This window comes from Dermacentor variabilis, chromosome 1 (genome assembly GCF_050947875.1).
Source record: "Dermacentor variabilis isolate Ectoservices chromosome 1, ASM5094787v1, whole genome shotgun sequence".
Lineage (NCBI taxonomy): Eukaryota > Metazoa > Arthropoda > Arachnida > Ixodida > Ixodidae > Dermacentor > Dermacentor variabilis.
Window position 1 is genome coordinate 192,803,648 of NC_134568.1, and position 22,144 is coordinate 192,825,791.

The 22,144-nt window shown below is 47.9% G+C and overlaps 1 protein-coding gene across 2 annotated transcripts in view; it reads right to left on the reverse strand.

The window, feature by feature from the left end:
• The window catches only part of dre4 (SPT16 homolog, facilitates chromatin remodeling subunit dre4), a 181,650-nt gene that overhangs the window by 133,464 nt on the left and 26,042 nt on the right, over positions 1–22,144 (reverse strand). For both annotated transcript variants that reach the window (XM_075702440.1, XM_075702448.1), the window contains exon 6: positions 20,388–20,534. In XM_075702440.1, coding sequence (XP_075558555.1) covers positions 20,388–20,534 — 147 coding nt within the window. The remainder of the gene's footprint in view (positions 1–20,387; positions 20,535–22,144) is intronic.

The following is a 22,144-nucleotide window of genomic DNA, read 5'->3' on the forward strand; positions in this document are numbered from 1 at the left end:
AATCTCTGGAGCGTGTTTTGTAACTTGCATGAAAGATATATCGCATTGTATCATCTGCCACTCCCAAGGAGGTAGCAGCTTAGCTGGAGGCATTAGGCGATGTTTGAGGATTGGGACATCCATTTTAACACTAAGCTCCCTCACACGAAATGAGAAGGGCTGTCTTACAGAGGAACGATTACGAAAGAGTGTATCATATGTCATATCGTTAAGGGTATTAAAACACGGATGTTCAGGACCAGAGTGGACTTTCAGGAAATATGTTTGGCTGATGTATGTTCTCTGGAGATGGAGTGACCACTCATTTGATTCGACATACAAACTTTCAATGGGACTTGTTCTGAAAGCGCCAGTGGCCAATCGAATTCCTAAATGGTAAACCGGATCTAGCATCTTTAGCGCGCTCTGGGCTGCAGAATGATAAATCACGGCACCGTAGTCCAATCGTGATCGAATGAGGCTTTTGTGAAGATTCATCAAACATTTTCTGTCGCTGCCCCATGTTGTATGGGATAAAATTTTCAGTAAGTTCATTGTTTTTAAGCATTTCACCTTGAGATGCTTTATGTGTGGTATAAATGTTAGTTTAGAGTCAAGTATGATACCTAAGAACTTGTGCTCTTTGTTCACAGGGATTTGCTGGCCATACATTTCGATATTAGGATCTGCAACGAGGCCTCTCTTTCTTGTGAAAAGCACACAAGAACTTTTTTTCGGGTTCACTTTAAATCCGTTTTCGTCTGTCCATTTAGATACTTTGTTCAAGCCCTGTTGTACTTGCCTCTCACACACTGCAAGGTTGCAGGATTTGAAGCCTATTTGTATATCATCTACGTAAACAGAATAAAAAAATGGCTGGCGGTAATGAAGCACGAAGGGTGTTCATTTTCACGATAAAGAGTGTGCAGCTAAGCACACCTCCTTGAGGTACACCATTTTCTTGTATAAAAGGTCGCAACAATACATTGCCGATTTTCACGCGGAAGGTACGTTTGGAGAGATAGCTTTCTATTGTGTTCAGCATATTTTCACGGATGCCCATCCCCGACAAGTCTCGCAAGATCCCGTATCGCCACGTCGTGTCGTACACCTTCTCCATATCGAGGAATATCGATAAGAAGAACTGTTTATGTAAAAATGCACCGCGGATATTTGCTTCAATGCGTACAAGATGATCAGTTGTGGACCGCCCTTCTCTGAAGCCACACTGATAGGGATCAAGCATATTGTTCAGTTCAAGGAAATGTATTAGTCTACAATTAATCATTTTTTCGAATAGCTTACAAAGACAACTTGTAAGAGCTATCGGGCGATAACTTGCCACCAAGGAAGGGTCTTTACCCAGCTTCAAGACGGGAATAACAATAGCTTCCTTCCATGAGGATGGGAGGTATCCGGCAGCCCAGATATACAGTGGAAACCCGTTCATACGTTTTTCACCGGACCGGGGGAAAAAAACGTAACAGCCGAGAAAACGCAACAGTGAGGAAAGCTCCGAAAATGAATGAAAAAAAGGGCAGCTTCAACTATAGACAATTTATTTCCACAGAGTGCGCTTAGGACTTAAAAAAGCCTATAATGATGGTTTGCCGTTTCTTTCGCTCGGTAGAAATCGCCACACGTTTCTCAATAGCTTGGAAGGCCGCATTGCTGTCAGCGTCGCTGTGAGGTGCGACGTACCTGCAGAGGTCTAGAGCCGCGACGGCTTCTCCAAAGCTAGGATTTGGCCACTGTCCGGCATCATGCGGCTCGTGCTCCTCGTCGTCACCGCGCCACGGCAATGGCAACGGACGAAGGAATATCCGCGGGAAATTTTGCCCTCTTTGGCGTAATCATGCTAACCTGCTAACGACTGTTTAGTATTGCTGCGGAGCGCGCGCGTCCGAGCAGCCCGGTTGCGCGCGGCGCGGCGTGGGAGAAATGTAAACAAGAGAGGAGAGCTGTCCCGGTAGGCGGAGCAACGCCACTAGCAACGCCAACTTCCGGTTTCACTTTTGCTTCACAAAGAGTGACGTGAGGGCCTCTCCCGAGTTTCCTTCCTCCGTGAGTCGACCCGTCCAACAACCATGCGGTGACCCTAATCACAGTGATGATAGTGAGAGCATTTTTCACGAATGGCCACTTAGTGCGGCCTCTCGAACTGCCGTGCGGCTTTTTGCAGCCAGTTCCATAGCCAAGCCCGGCCAAGCCCAGCCAAAACTAGTCAAAAGCCAAAATGGCGGTTGGAGCGCGTTGCCTACTTCAGCCCAGGCGGGTTCGGGGTGCCAAGTTGCGACGTATCATGCGGGAACGTTTTCACAGCTACGACGTAACAGCGGGGTTCCTTATACATTGAATCCTATGGAAGCTATGCCGGGACCGGATGAAAACGACGTAGCAGCCGGGAAAACGCAGCAGTGAGGAACGTAACAGCGGGGTTCTACTGTAGTTGAAAAGTGCCAGGAGTGTCATTTGTGTGTCTTCGTGTAAGTTCTTAATCATGTCATAGATGATTCTGTCAGCTCCCGGTGCAGAGCTTCTACATGTGCTCAATGCAGCTTTAAACTCGGCAATGTTAAAAGGACGGTTATATGGTTCATCCGGACGGCATTTACGATCAAGTGTCTTAAGTTCAGCTAAGTGTTTATATTTGAGGAATGATTTTGTGTAATGTGTGGAGCTTGATACATGTTCGAAGTGTTCGCCCAGAGCGTTTGCCTGGTCCTCCAAGGTAGTCCCTTGGTCGTCCACTAAGGGCAGAGGGTGAATTTGTTGCCCCTTTATCTTTCTTACACCATTCCAAACTTTCGATTCTTGAGTGTAGGAAGTGATGCCCGAGAGAAACTTCTCCCAGCTAGCCCTCCTTGCCTGTCTACGCGTGCGCCTTCCTTGCGATTTAGCCAGTTTAAATTCAGTGAGGTTTTCTGCAGTCGGGGAGCGACGCAGCAGACCCCATGCTTTGTTTTGCTTCTTTCGTGCCAGTCTGCACTGTTCATTCCACCAGGGTACCCGTCTTTTACAAGAGAGACCTTGTGTTTGGGGAATGAACTTTTCAGCTGCGTCGATTATAAAACAAGTAAAATATGCTACTGCATTGTCTATGTTAAAATCAGCAATAAGATCTCGTGATAAGTAAGTTGCTTCCTTAAAATCATTCCATTCGGAGGAGGCTAGTTTCCACCGGGGTGTATGTAGGGGGCATTCATGTTGAGGCATTGAATTTAACATTACAGGAAAGTGGTCGCTTCCATAGGAATTTTTTATTACATGCCATTGCAAGTCCGGGAAAATTGAGGCCGAGCCAATAGACAGGTCTATTGATGAATATGAATTATTATGGATATTATAATAAGTTGGCTCCTTCTTGTTGAAGAGGCATGCACCGGAGTTCACAAGAAAATTTTCAATGAAACGGCCTCTCGCGTCACATCGCGAGTCTCCCCACATGGTGTGGTGGGCATTAAAATCACCTGCGAGTATTTAAGGGTCCGGAAGCTGGTCAATTAGGTTATAAAAATAGCTTTTTTCCAGATGAAAATTAGGGGGTATGTATAAGCAACATACAGTGATCAATTTATTAAAAAGAATTGCCCGAATTGACACTGCCTCAAGGGGCGTCTGAAGGGCGACCTGGTGACAAGCTACGGATTTGTCTACAACTATTGCTACACCGCCAGACGAGGTATTCGCCTCGTTGCGGTCTTTACGGTAGATGGCGTACTGACAAAGAAAGTTTGTTTGTGTGCATTTAAGATGTGTCTCCTGAACACACAGCACCTTTGGTTTATGTTTGTGTAAGAGTTCTTTAATGTCATCGAGGTTGTGGATAAGACCTCTAACGTTCCAGTGTATTATTTGTGTAGCCATATTGTTCGTGTTTTTATGCTGTGTGTCAAGAGGAGTCAAGTCAGAGGAATGACTTACGGAGCCTTTTCAGGCCCCGTGATTATGGTACGAGTTTTGTCTTTTTTGGAGCGGTCGCGAGACTCGCGCCGCTCCCGAAGCGCTAGATGCGCCTTCTGGCTCGGGGTTGTGTCCATCGACTCTTGGGAGCCGCTGGATTTCCGCTCACACGAGCGGGGTGTTTTCACCTTAGGCCTTGCCTCGAAAAGCAGGGCCTTGGAGGCCACCAACCCAGAGGTCGATGGGCCCTCCTTCGGCGACGGCGCAGCAGCGCTGGCTGCTGACGCCAGGGGGGCTGGTGGCAAGGCCGCAACCACGCTCATTGTGGGCTGGGCCGGAGCCGGAGTCTGCTGCAACGCTGCCCCCTTGCGCGCCGCACAGAATACCCTGAGGTATGGAAAAAGGAAACACGTTTCCGCGCTTCTTGAAAAGAGATGTTTTCTTTGATTTTCATTGTTATGTCTTTTTCTTTTTTCCATGTGGGGCAGGTTCGAGAGTATGCTGCGTGTCCACCGTCACAGTTGGGACAGTGGGGTGTGCCATTACAGTTGTTGGATTCGTGTTCGTGTTCGCCACACTTTGCACAGGTCAGTCGGCCACGGCAGCTTTGCGAACCATGGCCATATCTCTGACACTTGAAGCATCTTCGGGGGTCTGGGATGTAAGGCCGGACTCGAAGTTTGGTATATCCTGTTTCTAAAGTTTCTGGTAAAACGCTGGATGCAAAGGTGAGGATGAGATGTTTAGTTGGGATATCTTGGTTGTCTCGCTTGATCTTTATTCTTTGCACCTGAATCATATTGTGTTCTTTCCCACTCTCCAGGAGCTCTTCCTCGCTTAGGCTCAACAGATCATCAGAGACGACTCCTTTAGACGTGTTTAGTGATCGGTGGGGGGTAACAGTGATTTTCACATTACGGAACGCTAAGAGACTGGAGAGTTTGCCATGCTGTAGAGTGTCGCGGACCTCAAGAAGAAGGTCGCCACTGCTCAGTTTCGTCACTTTGTAGCCAGCACCTAGTGTTTCGGTAAGGCATTTAGCTACGATGAAAGGTGAGATAGTTCTGACTGTCTTTTCAGGATCTTGACTGTGTATTACATGGTAGCGGGGGAAAGTTTCTTTGTGCTGGCTGAATAGTTGAAAAGTTTCTTCGGTGCGCCCTCTTATTGAAGGAGGACGATCGGAAAGGGGGGGGGGGGGGAATGACGTGTTAGCCAAGCAGAATTCATTTATTTCGGTAGCTACGCCAGCCGCCCACCACCGAGCCCAACAAGGGGACGCCACGAGTCCGGGAGGAAACGCAGACGCCAGCTGTACGTAGCCACTATAACCTAATATAACATACCCAAGGTTGGATACATACACCAGGTTAACCCTTGCCGCCTAGAAATTCGGAAGTGAGAAGAAGTGATAAGAAGACAGGAAAGAAGAGATAGCGAGAGGGAAAGCAAAAGATTCAATAGAGGGACAGGAAAAGGCGACTGCAGATTTCCTCCAGGTGGGTCAGTCTAGAGGTGCCGTCTATGTGAAGCAGAGGCCAAAGAGGTGTGTTGCCTCCGCCGGGGGGCCTTAAAGGTCCAGACACCCAGCATCGGCTCAACCTCCAGGATCCCCCTTTCTCCAGACACGGCTAAGAAGCGCACGGCTACACGCGGGAGGGTCCAAGCCTCGTGTGCTCGGGTACGTGGTGTCGCAACACACCAAACACCTGCTTACGCAGACGCCCCTGCGGGGTTGCATGAGACAGGCTTATGCCTATTCACTGAAGCCTCGAATTACGCTGAGAAAATACAACAAATACAATTATTGGTCGTCGACTGTAGTAGGAATCAAGCAACTTCAAATTGCTGTTTCCTTTTATTGTCATATAAAAAGATGAAGATAAAGGCAAATTTACCGCTAATTCACAGTTAATTTTCCACTTCAATAAAGAGTTCACCCTCCTCCGAAGCTGTCCTTGGCTTTGTTTTTCATTTCAGCTGCTACAAGTTTTACCTGTCGTAGCATTTCATCCGCTAAACAAGTTGAATGCACACAGCCACCCAATCTTTATTAATATATGGTGCAAGCACTCTATCCTCATGCATTAATAACAGTGTGCAAGGATAAGCTCACGCTAGTCGTGGCGTGTGGTCTTATAGGCTGTTCCAAGCAAGGCACTGGCACATCATCTGTTCAGCATTCCCGTGATAATTATTACCGTATTTACACGATTGTAAGTCGACCCCCCCATATCGCGTGACAGGAAAAAAAAAATGGAGAGCATACCCGAGGACGCATTCGATAACGAAAATTTATTAGTAGCTGACATGGTCACTGGACTACTCGTCTTCACTAGTGCTGCCATCGCCATCGTTGCTGCGGTCCCACAGCGCGTCGTCGTCCAGCGAAATTTCACATTTGGCAAACGACCGCACCACGACATCTTGTGGAACAGCAGCCCAAGGCGAATGCACCCAACCACACGCAGCCGTCAGGGAGGCTCTTTTGACAGGTCCGGTTGGCGTAATTTCGCTATCTTCGGCCGCCAGCCACTCGTACTCACGGCGGAGCAGGTCCTTAATGACCATGTCGCACTTCATTGGCAGGGAGCGATCACGCATTTCAGCGACGTACGCCACAAGCTTAGAGGAGTACTGACACAAAAAAAATCCACGTGGTTTTTTTCTGCTTTAATAAGTAGTTAATGACCCAGTAATAACGGCATGAAACCTCATTTACTTCAGAGCGCGACAGGTAATTATTTGCAGTCTTTTTTGTAGCGACCAGTCGAAGTTTCGGTTCCAGAGAGCAACGAGATGGGGCAAACGGGAGTGTAAACAAAGTGGTCACGTGTTCGCAAAAAGCCATGACGTACTGTCGTGCGACTGCCGCATCGGTCGAACGACCGCAGCCAATGACAGCGCCGGTAGCGTGAACGTCATGGTGACGTGGTAGACCCGGCGGGGCGGGGCCGGCGAGCGGGCGCCTCGCCGCTCCGATCATGTCTGTTTTTTTTTTTTTTCTGGTCGAAACGCGGGCCTCTTTCGCCGCTGACGACGGCGCATAAATGGGCTACAATTTGTTTCTGACACGAAATAACTCCTAGAATAAAGTGACCTCGAAAGATTGCGAGTTAAAAAACGTTGTGCGAAATAGTAAATCGTTGGCGTGATTTCTACTCGGATGCGGTAAGCGCAGACGCGCCAGCAATCGTGTGTACAGTCGCCGACCGATTTTCCGGACTCCAAAAATTCGGACATGCCCGATTGTTCGGTCAGCTTCGCGGCACCGCCATTCTCCCCATAGACCATAATGTATAACAACTGCCGAAAGTTCGGACACCTTGCAACCTCTCGTCTGATTTTTCGGACACTCCTTTAGCTAACTCGGTCGAGAGCACCATGCACCGACTCTGACCGGTGCATGGTTCGACTTGCTGAACGCCATTTTTATTTTGAACGGAGCTTCCTTGCTGCCCCACGAAGTGGTGCTACTAGAAATCCCCGCTCATCATCATCGTTTCTACCAATGCCTCCTTTACTAGATGCCTGCCGCGTGAGCCGAGAAGCTGGTTCCTGCCCCTTTCCTCTTTACTCTTCCCCACCCAGGTTAACCCGGGTCGGCTGCGAGCGCTAGCTGCGGTGGCCGCTGCAAACCTAAATCACGTAGCCATGCCTCCGAGATTTTAGCGGCGTCTGATGCGATCCCGGAGGCACAGGACCCACAGTCTCTCGTCAACCCATTGGTCTAGCGCGCGCCAGCCTAGTAATCGTCACTTCCTCCGCAACAGGAAGTGGGTCGGCTGCGAGCGCCGTCTCTCCGCGACTACCTTGAACTATGGGAACCTCCGCTCCAATAGGAAGACTAGCGACGCGGCAGGCATCTAGTAAAGGAGGCATTGGTTTCTACCTGGTTAGATAGAGCGGCTCTGCAGCAGTTCCGGTTTCAGCTTAGTAAGCCATGTCAAGACAATCCAGCAGCTGATTTGTTTCCTCGCGCAAGACGCTGCGAGCAGGCCGCGTTTTTCGTTTGTGCGACAGGTGTCGGCACGGTGGTGTTTGCTTTGTGTGCTTTGTCGAGGTTTCGGTGATCCAACGCGGCATACGTAAACATCGCGTCAAGGGTCTAATGGCGCCGACAGTGCCCGCGCAGACTGCGCTGGGGAATGCCGGCAAGCGGGTGCCGGGAGGCCTAAGATTTGTCGCCTTCCGATGTGCTCCCTACTGACGCGGAAAATGTTCTGCCGAGACCTGCGCAGTGGTGGCATTGCGATTCCGGACACCGTCTCATTTGACAGTTTCATAGGTGCTGACACTGCTGTATTGACATGCGCAGAACTCGACGACGGCAAGATCATTCGTTAGGTTTCTGCTGCACCGCCGGACGATGACTCAGAGTCGGAAGATGACGCACCATGTGCTACGCTGCCGTCGCATGCGGAGCGTGTACAAGCAGTGACTGTGCTTTCAGCCGCCAATAGTGACCGTACGACCCTCTCCGAGATTCAGGCTTATCTGATTGCGCGTAAACGGAACAGCGTGCAACGGCGCATTCACGATTTCTTCCAAGGCTACTGCCGAGCCCGAATAAGTGCGTGGAAATAAAGGATTTCATTTTTTTTTTTCTTAATCTGCTTTTTCGGACACCTGTTTATTCGGACATTTTCGCAGTCCCCGTGAGGTCCGAATAAACGGTCGGCGACTGTATACGAAGCGGCTCGCCTGGCTGGCCTGTTTACTCATCGCTACTAACGGATCCGGGAAAACTAACCGTATTTTCACTTAAGAGAAACATAAATGTTCAGGCATTGATTGCGCTGACGAATTTAGGCGCTTTATTACGAGCTGTGGACGCATCGCAAGTACCCTCGGCCCCGGATAGACGGCCGGCGAGCTAGGCCTACATCGTCTCCCAGCGATCGCAAAGCTCGCTTGGCATGCTCGTTCGCTTCTGTTCGCGCCAAAGAAATCAAATGTGCTGCAATTTAAGCGTGACATAACTGTGTACACGTTGTGCCGACTAACATAGGCGCTTCGTTATACGAGCTGCAAGCGATCGTGTCACAAGCGCAACCGGTGTCGGATTCGATGGCCCAGCGAGCTATGCCTGCCGGCTCTTGGCAATCGGCGGCTGTCAACGGATCCGATACTGCTAACGCGGCCTTGCGGAAACACGTCTAGAGTGCTCGCATAGACGTGTTTATATTGTCATCGTTTGTTTCAAACAAGATAGCTGTGCAAATACGGTTGCTTTCACTTTCTGTTCGAAGTTACGCAGGATTCCGAACTTCCACGCAGGGGCGCCGGTTCTGGACCGCCGCTCGCTCAATTGTACCATGTGTCCCGAATCGCCGCATGCGGCAAGTCGCACACGACGCGCCGTACTACAGATCGCACGGAAAATCGCGCTATGTGTCTCGCGCTTTAGACGTGGCCAATCACTTAGCGACTCAGATATTGCGGCCGGCGATGGCGAGGACGAACCTCAACAAAACCCTCGCATCGGCCACGATCGATGGTAAGACACACCAAATCGGCGTTGAACGTTGTGGCAGCGCAGTCAAGCTGATAGTGTGGGAAATATCCCGATGGACACGACAAAAACTGCAGTTGCAGCGACACGGAACGCGTCCCACTACGAGTACAACAGCTAAAACAAGCAACAACAGAGGAGAAGAGCACATGTAAGCCGCATGGCAGCCAATGAAAATTCGTGACGTAGCCACATGACGTAGCGTTTTCTTGGCTATTTACAATCCCGGTTGATGTCAATGTCGCGAGGTGCTCTGTTTTGCGGTTGGCTGGGCGCACGTACTTTAAAATTGATTTTAAATATGTTCTAAGCGATATTCGCCGCTGATATTTTATAGACGATGTGTGTGTGGCCAACTAAAACGATCTCACAAGTTATCTCGACTTCAAATTTTTGTGTCAGTGCTCCTTTAGTCTACAGCTCCGGAAAGCGTCCAGATTTCGGCACGTCGGTAATTTCTCACTTGCCGTCACAGGTGGAAATTTCGCTTCGCTGCAGTCGCCACTCTCGCACCACCCGTTCAGAAACATCGACTTTCGGCCCACTGTGCAGTGATTTGTTTCTTCGGCGGAAAGGATGGCAGCCCCCTTGAACGCTGCTGTGAACGAGTGCCGAATGATTAGTGGGCCTGGAGCACTCATGACGACTGAGGAAGCATAGAAGTAGCACGTAGCCGGCAGTCAAGTGGAACGCGTCAAACCAATGCCAATGCCTTTCAACAGAGAAAGAGAAACCCGCGCGCGGTGTCTGCTCTTCCATGAACTACCGATACTCCCCGCATGCGCCGCCGTTCTGAGGGTGCCGCCGCAAATGGGAACAGTGGCGCTTCCATCAACTATCGACACCTCACCCATGAGTGTTGCGTGCACTGTAAAACTATCAAAAATGTTGAAAAACCGTTCCAAAAAGAGAACAAACACGCGGGATAGCGAAAAGATACGGGTAGTACCATAGAGATAACAAAATATTGTAACTACGTTGTAGCTCCCGTTGGTGTCGCTTTTTTGCCAGTGCCATGTTTCGGTTTCGATTGTAAGTCGACCCCCCGCTTCAGATTTTCAAATTTAAAAAAAGTGCTCGACTTACAATTGTGTAAATACGGTAATAAAGAATTGGGTGGCTGTACTATATCAACACTATATATCCTTAAGATTGAAATTACTAGCTGAGAAAGTTTGTAGCTGATCAGAAGGACGACTAAGCAGCACAAATCCATATGGAACAGAAACAATGTCACTATTTTGTCCCATTTTGAAAATTTCTTTTGTCCATGTCCGGGCTGCCTTGTCATAAAACGAGCCTTACACACTTGTCGATACACCACTAAGCGACCACGAGAAACGTGCATCAAGCAGCTGTGCCCTCACAACCGTGTGTTACCATAATTACGCAACAATTATTGTCATAGCAACTATATGGACACTCCAGCCAAATCTGCGCAGTCAGCGGAGGCGTCAGTTCCGTATGTCTTTATAATGTATAAAGTCACTGGGGTTCCATATAATGTTAAAGCACGGTAAGATCGCAGTTGCGTGCGGCATATGCTGTAGCTGTGAGGGAAAGCGTGCAAGGGTGAAGCAAGAAGTATGGTTGCTTGATATGCAGCGCCTTCTCTAGCGTGCAAAATATTGCAAATTTGGAGCAGGTGCGTGTCGGCACAGGCCTGGCGCAATACCTGCAATAAATGAGAATTTGGCACCAAATGTCACAGGATTTCTTTCATGGCACAGTTTGGCGCAACTGGCACAGCACTTCCATCACTGCATAGAACCATTGTTTTAAAAAATCCGCATACATGAACTGCTCAGTGAGAGCCCTCAATTGGCAGACTTTGAGGAGGTGGCTCTGCTAACTAGACAAGAAGTATTGTATTTACATGATTGTAAGTGTAAATCAAATCGCATGTGACAGGCAATAAAAAAAAATAACAGGAGCATACCCGAGCGCGCATTCCATAACGAAAATTTATCAGTAGCTGGCATGGTCACTAGACTACCGTATTTACACGATTGTAAGTCGACTCGAATGTAAGTCGACCCCCCCATATCGCTTGACCGAAATAGAAAAAAAATAACCCGAGGGCGCATTCGATAACGAAAATTTATTAGTAGCTGACAAGGTCACTGGACTACTCATCTTCACTAGTGCTGCCATCGTCATCGTTGCTGCGGTCCCACAGCGCGTCGTGGTCCAGCGAAATTTCATATTTGGCAAACGACCGCACCAGGACATCTTGCAGAACAGCAGCCCACGCCAAATGCACCCAACCACACGCAGCCGTCAGGGAGGCTCTTTTGACAGGTCCGGTTGGCGTAATTTCGCAGTCTTCTGCCGCCAGCCACTCGTACTCACGGCGGAGCAGAACCTTAAAACTAAGGCGAAGGTCTGGGCTTGTTTCATGACCACGTCACACTTCACTGGCAGGGACCGATCACGCATTTCAGCGACGCTGCCGCAAGCTTAGCCTACAGCTCCGGAAAGCGTCCAGACGTCGGCACGTGGGAAATTTCTCACTTGCCGCCACAGGGTGAAAATTTCGCTTCGCTGCAGTCGCCACTCTCGCACCACCCGTTTAGAAACATCAAAATTGCGGCCCGCAGCGCAGTGATTTGTTTCTTCGGCGCAAAGGATGGCAGCCCTCTTGAACGCTGCTGTGAACGAGTGCCGAAAGATTAGTTGGCCTGCAGCACTCATGACGACTGGGGAAGCATAGAAGTAGCACGTAGCCGGTAGTCAAGTGGAGCGCGTCAAAAAGTTGGTCAAACCAATGCCAATGCCTTTAAGGCCTTTAAACAGAGAAAGAGAAACCCGCGAACGGTGTCTGCTCTTCCATGAACTACCGATACTCCCCGCAAGCGCCGCCGTTCTAAGGGTGCCGCCGCAAATGGGAACAGCGGCGCTTCCATCAACTATCGACACCCCCCATGAGTATTGCATGCACTGTAAGACTCAAAAATGTTGAAAAACCCTTCCGAAAAGCAAACAACCACGCGGGATAGCGAAAAGATACGGGTAGAACCATAGAGCAAACATAAAATTATAACTACGTTGTAGCTCTCGTTGGTATCGCTTTTTTTTTTGGCGGGGCCATGTTTTGGTTTCGATTGTAAGTCGACCCCCCAACTTCAGACTTTCAAATTTTAAAAAAGGGGTCGACTTACAATCGTGTAAATACGGTACTCATCTTCACTTGTGCCATCTTCCTCACTAATGCTGCGATCGTCACTGCTGCTAAGGTCCCACAGCGCATCATCGTCCAGCGAAATCCGACATTTGGCAAACGACCGCACCATGACATTGTGGAACAGCAGCCCACTCCGAATGCACCGAACCACATGCACCCATCAAGGAGGCTCTTGACAGGTCCGGTTGGCCTAAGTTCACGGTCTTCTGCCGCCAGCCACTTGTATTCACGGCGGAGCAGGTCCTTAAAAGGCGAAGATCTGGGCTTGTTTCATGACGATGTCACGCTTCAATGGCAGGGACCGATCACGCATTTCAGCGACTTACGCCGCAAGCTTGGACTACAACATTGGAAAGTGTCCAGGCTTCGGCCCGTGGGAAATTTTTTGCTTGCCGTCACAGGTGAAAATTTTGCTTTGCTGCAGTCACCACTCTCGCACCACCTGTTCAGAAACATCGAACTTGTGGCCTGCTGTGCAGTGATTTGTTTCTTCGGCATAAAGGTTGGTAGTCCTCTTGAACGCTGCTGTGAACGAGCGCCAAATGTTTAGTGGGCCTGGAGCACTCATGACGACCTAGGAAGCATGGAAGCAGCACGTAGCCAGCAGTCAAGTCAAACGTGTCAAACTAAAGAGCTACAGGTAAAGAGAAACACGTGAGCTGTGTCTGCTCTTCCATGAACTAATGCTATTCCCCGCAAGCGCTGCCGTCCTGAGGGTGCCATTGCAAATAGCACAGCAGCACTTCCGTGAACTATAGACACCCTCCACGAGTGTTGTGTGCACTGTAAAACTAAAAAACATGTTGAAAAACCTTTCCGAAAAGCGAACAAACGTGCAGAATAATGAAAAGCTACAAGTAGGGCCATAGCGCAAACATCAAATTGTAACTATGTTTTAGCCCCCCTGATACCTCGTTGGTCTCACTTTTTTGGCGGTGCCATTATTTGGTTTCAATTGCAAGTTGACCCTCCCACTTCAGATTAAAAAATTTTTAAAAATAGGTCGACTTACAGTCGTGTAAATACGGTAAATGGTGTGGAAACCTGCAGGCCTGATGGAATACAAATAAAGAAAAAGGTGGTTGAGGTGCCTTTGCACTCTGATGGCGAGGACACTTCTGGCGAGGACACTTCTAAAGAACCACACCTATACCACAGAGCCCAGCTTTTCAAGATCATTATGCCACTCATTACCTCAATTGCACACGCAAATCCATGTGTGCAAATAACAGTTTTAACAGATTATCTGTGTTCTGAGGCGGAAGTGGGTCATTGGTTTTAAGAAAGGCCCATATTTACTGTATTTGTTTCTTATGTTTACGCATACACAAGTTACTATTGGCGGGGAGGAGTTACGGAGTCGCCATCTATCGGAAGCGCCTCGCTGGCGTAGTATGAGGGATCACGCGGCGCGCTCCTCATAGGTTTTGCTGTCAGCGCTCACAGAAAACACCACGCGCGAGCTCTCCCGGACATTTCTGTAAGTGCTTTCGAAATGAGAGAAGTTTTTTGCTGTCTAAATAATAATCTTGGGCAAACTGAAAGCACAGAATCGTTTACAGACGCTGTCTCTTTACCGAATACGTACAGTGAATGCCACTGCGCGCGGTCGCCACGATGGAGTCTCCCGAACCGGCTTCTTGCGTGAAAGGTAGGTAAACGCTGAGAGCAAACTATGTGAAATATGTCCTTATAGTGTTTGTATTATAGTGTTTGTATAGCGTTTGTGTTTGTATAGCGTAATTGAATGAAGCCTCAATGCAGCGATCGCACAGATTCGCAGCGACCAACTGCTTGTCTGCGCACTGTTTCACTTTCGCCGCGTTCGCGTTTTCGCACCATGCCATGAGCTTTAGGCCGCAGAATATGAGCATTTGACAGTATACAAGCAACCACTGTTGCGTGGGCGCTATCAGAGCTGTTCAAAAATAATTTCATTTCAGAAACTGACGCCTACGGGGATGTGCCATCACGACGATTCAATCTTTTCTTTTTCTTCAAAATTCTTGGACATTTCAATACTATTTCTCGAGTTGCGTCGCACTGTATGTTTATCGGTGTTCTCAGTGTGTGATTTCCCGCTGCTGCTTCTTCTTTGTAATCCAGTGCATTAATTCATAACACAAACATGACCATATGCCATGTTTTTTTTATTTGCTTCTTAGCGCTCTCTTTCCACTCCAGTGAACTTGCCAGTACAGTAAGAGCGCGTTCATTCGAACCGCAAGGGGAAGCCGCTTCAGTTCGAATTATCGAAAGTTCTAACTAACGAAAGTGAAGGAGAACAACAGTACACGGCAATTTGGAAGTAGTAGGGCATGCCAGAAATTTCATGCTTTAAAAAGTCCATGATCGTAGCCTGCCTTTTTTCCTTGAAGGCGACAGCTAGCACTTCTTGCTCTAACGAGCGAATGTGGCGGAAGGCCTCCTCTTCGCCTTCTTTAAAACTGAAGAAGAGACAGGCAGCATTCAATCCAGCCATGACCTCCGCAGCGGAGGGCCTCACTGGTGCGTCATCTTTCTCCTCCTCCTCATCACTGGCAGCAACAGGTTCAGCGCTTCTGACCTGAGAAATTATGTCCTCATCTGTCAGCACACCATACACCACTGCACTCTCGTCCACGTCGACATAGTCAGCAAAGGAGATGTCGTCCAAAACGTCCGCCATGGGAGCGGTGACGCCGTCTTCGAGCGCAGGTGGCTGGTTTCCTCCTTGTAGAGCTTGTGCGCCGAAGCCACAGTGGCGATAGCAATTTGCTATCGTAACTGCAGTCACTTGCTCCCAAGCACGCACACGCATATGTAGCGCACTTAAGAGCGTCACCTGATAATTATTGCACAAAATAATTTGCTCCAACAGATGGTGCCGGTAAAATGATTTAAAATTTTGAATGATACCTTGCTGCAGCACCGCTGTACTGTTAGGTGAAAGGAAGGCTAGCTCAATGGCCTTCGTCTCAATTTCGACCTTATGAGCCCAACAGTTGTCAACGAGCAGGAGGACTTTCCGTCCACAACGCTCAAACTTTTTGTCCATCTTCGCTAGCCACTGTCCGAACAGTTCCCCCTTCATCTATGCCTTTGTGTTGGCCACGTAGTCCACCGGGAGGGACGGGATCTGGGCGGTCAACGTAGAACGGAGAGGAGGCAGCCGCTGCTGCCTTCTGGCCGACCCCGCGCCGGTTAGATTTTTCCCCGATTTTGCTTTCTCTCGCCGTTCTCTATGTTCCGGAGGCGACGCAGCCTTGTGTGTATGCAATAGGTGCGCTACTCTGGCCATGCGCCAGGCGCCACGCCGCCGGCACGGTGGCGCGTAGTTCGAATTATTCGTGGCGGAACCTTCTCGCGTTTGAATTAATGGGCTTTTTTATACACAGACTTCTGTGGAGCTTGGCCGGACCAAATCGTACAGTTCGAATTATCCAAAAATTCGAATTATTGAAGTTCGAATTAACGAGCTTTCACTGTATCTATAGCATCGACAAGTTCACAGACGAAACCGTCATGACATCAGTCGGGCAGCAGACTCGGGCGAGTCTCAGTGCACGTTTGCTGAATATCGCAGGCCCAGCGCCATAGCAGAAATCTTCGAGTCTGTTCTTGATGCATACCCGAGTTGTAGCCGATGACTGTTTGCCGGTTTTATGTTTCGCGAGCCATGCTTCACGTAGCTTCTTGTCCTGCGGCTACGTGTGAATAAGCCTGACACCGGGCCCCGTTGCGTACGTCCGGCACTGCGGCACTGAGCAGTTGCCTACCATGTTGCGCGCCTTCAATGGCAGCCACTACCTATTGTAGTGCTTTCAAGCGTTGTAAAGGAGACACTCGAAGCGGGAGAATCTCGCCACTAAATGAGATCCGCAGCCTACGAGGGAATTTAAACTCTCGTTTTCAGCTCGCTTCGGCGCTCGCGAAGCAGCCGACATGGCTGCTATGTCCACGTGATCCCTAATAGCACGTCACGCCGACGGTGGCGCCAGCTTTTCCAGTGGTGGAGCTCGAGGCCAATACATACAGTCGACTCTCGTTACAACAGACCCTGATAATCCGACTAAAAATGCCCATTTCATCCGTAATATCCGAAACACTTACTTCCAAAACTTTTTAACGTTAATGCAAAGAGTGATGAACAGCCAAAGTAAAGAAAACAAAAATTTTAATAAGTCGCAGCTTCACCCAAGAGATGAAGCATCGATTGCAATAGCAAATAAGGACAGGTATGCGAAGTAAGGATAGTAGTTTTAGCTGCCGTATAAAGTTGTACACATTTGCTAACTAAATAAACAAGCACGGTGTCGCACGCACACAGGTAACCATAAACACATCTCGCTCGACGACCACGGAAAGTTGCTGTGGGTGACAAGCAAACGGAGTGATGAAGCACGATAGCAGCAGCGAGCGAATTGACCTTTTCTTCGTGCTGTCTCGCTTCAACACGAACAAAATGTCGAAAGCAGAGCCCATACGAAGCCACCAGCACTGGGCACACTTTGTCCACATCGCAGATCATTTCAAGATATAGTGCCCATGCGGCCGCACCTTAAGCAGCAGCCGCCGGAGTAGAACCCCCTCTCCCTCGCCCCCCTGTGTCTCGTGCGCAAAAGACTGCGCGCTTCAGCCTCGTTTCCTCCCTTGCCTGCACAATACTGAGCCGCAGTCGTCGGCTGACCCTCGCATGTTGACAGCCCATGTTGACATGGCAAGGGTTCGTTTTATATGACAAATATTGCCACTAATTTCATCCGTTGGAGCCGATAGTGTGTTGTAGCGCGGTCCATTCATTAAAAGCCAAGTTCGCTGCATTAATAGGTAGAGCAAACTAAAGTTGAAGTATGGTCCGTTATATCCGAAAGTCTATTGTATGCGGGCGGGCCCACTGTAGCAAGCGTAGGCTGTATAACAAACCTCTGTAAATCAAACCAGTAAAAAGCGGAAAAAATTAGATCAGTTAAATTGCAGAAACAGAAGCCCATAGGTAGCACATAAACCACATGGAGCATTTCTAAAATGGTTCCAGTAATATTCTTGGTCTACTACTTCTGCGCGATCTTATACTAGACATGCCGGCGTGTATGGGCAACAGTTTTACTGGCACTGTGTCAAGACAGTGTGCTTGGTACTGAGGCAGACGACTGAATCTAAGGCAGACTGTAATCTGAAGTGCATAACTGGTTCTGGCCATGCAAACAGCTGAAGCTATTTATATCTGCAGCATATTGAGTTTTGGACAATGTCATGTGTAAAACTGAAACTGCCCTGTGGAAAATCACGAGTTTCCCACCTTTAGCAGACACCCACTAGTGATGATCTGTTTACATCTCACTGGCGCACGAACATGAAGCAAGCATCCTTATCAAGCCGTGATCTCGCTGAAAGTACACTGTGAGCTTGCATGCTCTCTTGGTTTGGCCACAGCGCATGGTTTGAGTGTGCCTGCTCAAAAGTGCCAATCGTGTTGCTTAAGGGAGGACACAGGTCTTTGCGGCGAAAAAATCGCGAAAGAATAAATTTTTTGAAAACGAAATTTTCGAATTCTACAGCTAATATTCCTTTAATTCAACAAGTTTCGAATCTCAGGGAGGAGTATTTCGTCCACAATATCAATTTATAACATCACTGTGAGCTGAATTCTGCGCAAAAACAGCCCTTTTTATCATGGCGCGTAGCTCTTTTTCTATGCGCGCGATCGCAGCCATCTTGGTCTCGTTGGAAAGAGGAGCCTTCCTTCTTTAATTTCCCGCCAAAAGTGACTCCGTTAGTACGCCAGTGACGTTGAAATCCGGGGAAGAAAAAAAGCCCGAACGCGCGATCCGATTCGTTGACTAGCGCACGTGACCAAAAACGCCTGCTGTGGTTTGCTGCACGAGGTTCCCATCGTCTGCTCCACTCCGCAGGCGACGCGACGGCGCGTCTTGTATGTTTGTTGGCAGATGCCCAACGATGTCCAGTCCACCCGTGAAGTTCACCACGAGGCACAAGTTCGGCAAAAAGAAGAAGCGATCAGCTTATAACTTTCAAAAACGCTCCATTGCTTCTGAAAGCATCGAGAGTAGCTCGCCACCAACCGCAAATGATGCCGAAGCCGCGGACGATGCCGAAGTAGGCCTAGCCAGCTCACAAATGAATGAAATTGTTACGGACAGCGGCCGCGTTCGGCGTGACGCTGCAATGTTGCAGCGTGCGGATTTTTTGCACAGGGAGATGAATGCTCAAAAAAACTTCAAGTTCTTGCGTCAACGCCAGCAACAAAGCGGGTGTTGGATTTGCTCACTCGCGCTGATGGCGCTGCAGCCGTACCAGTCGACGCCGAGGCAGGCTTCACTATCCTCAGTAGGACTCCGTGAACGCACTGATGTCGTTTGTCAAGTGCAAGGTGTGCGGCGGCAGCATCGCAGGAGGCAAAAGCGAACGGTAATCTGGCCTCGCCATAAAGATCATTATCACGTGCGCGTGTTGCGGCAATATTGCCGCGCGCGATGCAAGCCACCGGGAATCGGCGAAAGGTGCTAAACTATGTTTTTGCCGCATTTGGGTGGCCGTGGTCAGAGCGACTACATTCCTGGTGGCTTTTAGCCACTTTCACTGCAAAATAATGCAAAATTATTTCTGTACTTTTGATTAAAAGTGAATGTATTACTTTTTTCTCGTTTTCTCGAAACACCTACTTTTGACTTGTTGCTGATTTGCCGCGGCGATATCTCTGCCTTCAGAGCAGATAGAGCCATAATTTTTGTTGTGGCTTGTAGCTGAGTGTGCAAAGTACACAATGGTAGGGTCAGATTCTGAAATTTATGCTTTAAAAATTTTCAATTCTGCTTTAGATCAGACAGTGGGGTAGCCACAATTCAAACAGTAAAGATTGAATTGCTATAAAATTGCTAATATTTGATGTATCAAAATAGTATTCCTACCATTGTGTTCCTTATGTTTTCTAGTACCCAGGCATGTGCCAATATGAATTTTGTCGCGCGTTTTTCCCCCTATTGTTTGTGCAAATTATGAACAATGAACTTCATTTATCTTCAGAACTAAATGGCCTATTGGAAAAATAATTACATATTTGAAATCAGCACAAAGTTCTTAACAAGAATGGAAAGTTTCATGAATATTGATGGAAAACATCATGAACGTTATTCGAAAAACAGTGTCCCCCCTTAAGGTCACGATTAGCCCGCTGTAACCACATTGGTGTCAGACATCGTTCTAAATGAACAATCAAATAAACACTCAACTGCCAGATCTTCACTGTTGCACGAGGCCACAATGAAGTGCCAGTGTGCTGGCGAGCAAATCCGCATGAGTGATGATACAAAGAAGGGGGGAAACAAGTGGGGAGTGCGCCGTATGGCTCGGCTCGCGAGCTCAATGTCAGCACAATCGTTCACTGCTGCTGGATAATCTGTTTACCAAGCTCTCCATTATAACCCAGACAAAGCCAGATCCCGAAGGCGCATTTGTGCCTAGATTTGCAGTGCCGCATGCTTTCTGTCCCTTCCGGGCGGTGGCACTGCAGACGCCGGCTGCAGCAGTGCTCGTAAACCTATGGTGTCACGTGTGGTGGTTATTGCAAAAATGCACGAGTAGACACGAAGCGTTCGGCGTTTCCATTGTTGCTGTATGGTTGCTGTTGATGACTATGGCAATGCGGACTTCACAGCATGGTTTCAATTGGCCACTAGCTATTGATTGTATCAGGTCATTTGTTGTTTTCAATCGCAAAAATTGGCACCAGGAAATCGTACAAAATGGAATCTTATCAGCGAGGTTTCACTGTATACACCGCAGTAGAATTAAAACATGTCAAACCTTGTCTGCATCAATTATCTCCATGATCTGGTCCCGCAAGTATTTGGCATACACATCCACTGTCACTTGGCATGCCTTCTTTGTAAGAGCTACTTCTTGCTCCTCCTTGGGAGCCATCACATAGGCCACAGCTGCACTGATGTCCACCTGCAATCCATAAGATACATAAGAATCAACAGTGACATGCATGCCTTCGGAGTATGACAAGTGTGAGGCACCGATGTGTCCGTTATCCTACAGCTCAACTTAATTGTGCAAGCAACAGAAATAGAGCACAGCCACAGTATAGCAGCAGCTCAAACAAGTTCTCATTTCAAGTACTCAAATCCAGGAACAGCACAGACTCAGGTGTAGTGTCAAAAACGTCCCTGTCCAAAGTAGGCTGAACAAGGGCAGCAGTTTGTATGGTGACTGCAGTGTTGGGGAAGTCAATGCAACTGGTGAATTTATAAAAAGAAGGTAGTGTATTTGAAGGAGGCAAAAGAACATGCAACAACCGCTTTGCGTGACATCCGCATGTCTACTACGCTTGTAGCAAGTGAAATGTGCCCCACTTGCCACGATTAAAAACTCGTCATACACGAGTTGGCAGAAAAGCGCAAGGAATTTGTCATTGTTCTAATTGTGAAATCGAGTGCCCCTAACTTGTTCTTTCTTTTACGAACAAGTCGATGCAGTTCTGTGCCGTAAGTGCCGAACATTAGCTACTAGCTAAATTCTGCTCTACCATCAGCATACAGAAACTGACGCATCATCGAGCTTTTCAAGTAAACACCAAGAAAATCCACAGTGCTCTCATGAAAGCTGCGAGTGAAAACTTGGATAAAGCCAGAGCCATGATAAAATACAATTGGTAGCAGAATTAGAGAAGACAGTTGGGCTAGCTGGTGCTTATTAGACTTAAATACATCATTAACTAGAGCGAAAAAGACATCAGACGACAGCGAGAAGCACTAGCATTCTGTCCTGTGTGCTTCTCGCTGTTGTCCGATGTTTTTTTTTGGGTGTGTGCGCGAGTTAACGTCTAAAGTCTACAACTGGTGAAAGTGATGAAGAGTCCTGCAGCAAGAAATTGTGGTGTGGTAGGTTGTAGTGACTTCATACATTACAGAGGCATTGCTGAAAATTATGGCCAGTATTTTATTTTCATGAATAACAACTTTCAAAATCTAACTGCATTTTTCTCCTCTTCCAGTTTTGTGCAATATGTAATTTTGTGTACATTTTTAATACACTTTGAACTCATGTCTGCATGAAATTTTACACATTCATGAAGGTATACAGAGTGCGTACACCTTAATTTGCAATAAGTCATATGTTAATGAAATTAGCAAATCACATACAAAGGCATTATCAAGTATAGCCACAGTAAAGTTATACTTTTTTTGCATTTCATGTTGTCAAGGCCAGGTAAGTATTTTGAAGTTAAAACATCATGGAAAGACAAATCGACCCTTTAAACAAGATTTGCATGCATGGCAATAGATACATGGGTCAGAATGGTAAGAAATGCTGGTATTGTATGCCCACCTTATCCATCTACGTTTAATTTTTTTGCTCCCAATCTAGGAGGTACCAATACCACTCAAGCTATAGGATCCCTCATTTACAACCATACCCATTACCAGATTAGAAAAACAAGCTTTAAACAAATGCTAGACAGTAACATCACCAGGCACGCAACATTACCATTTTGATCATGTATGACAACTGTGCCAAAGGAGGATGGTACTTTCAGATGGTGCACGGCCTACCAA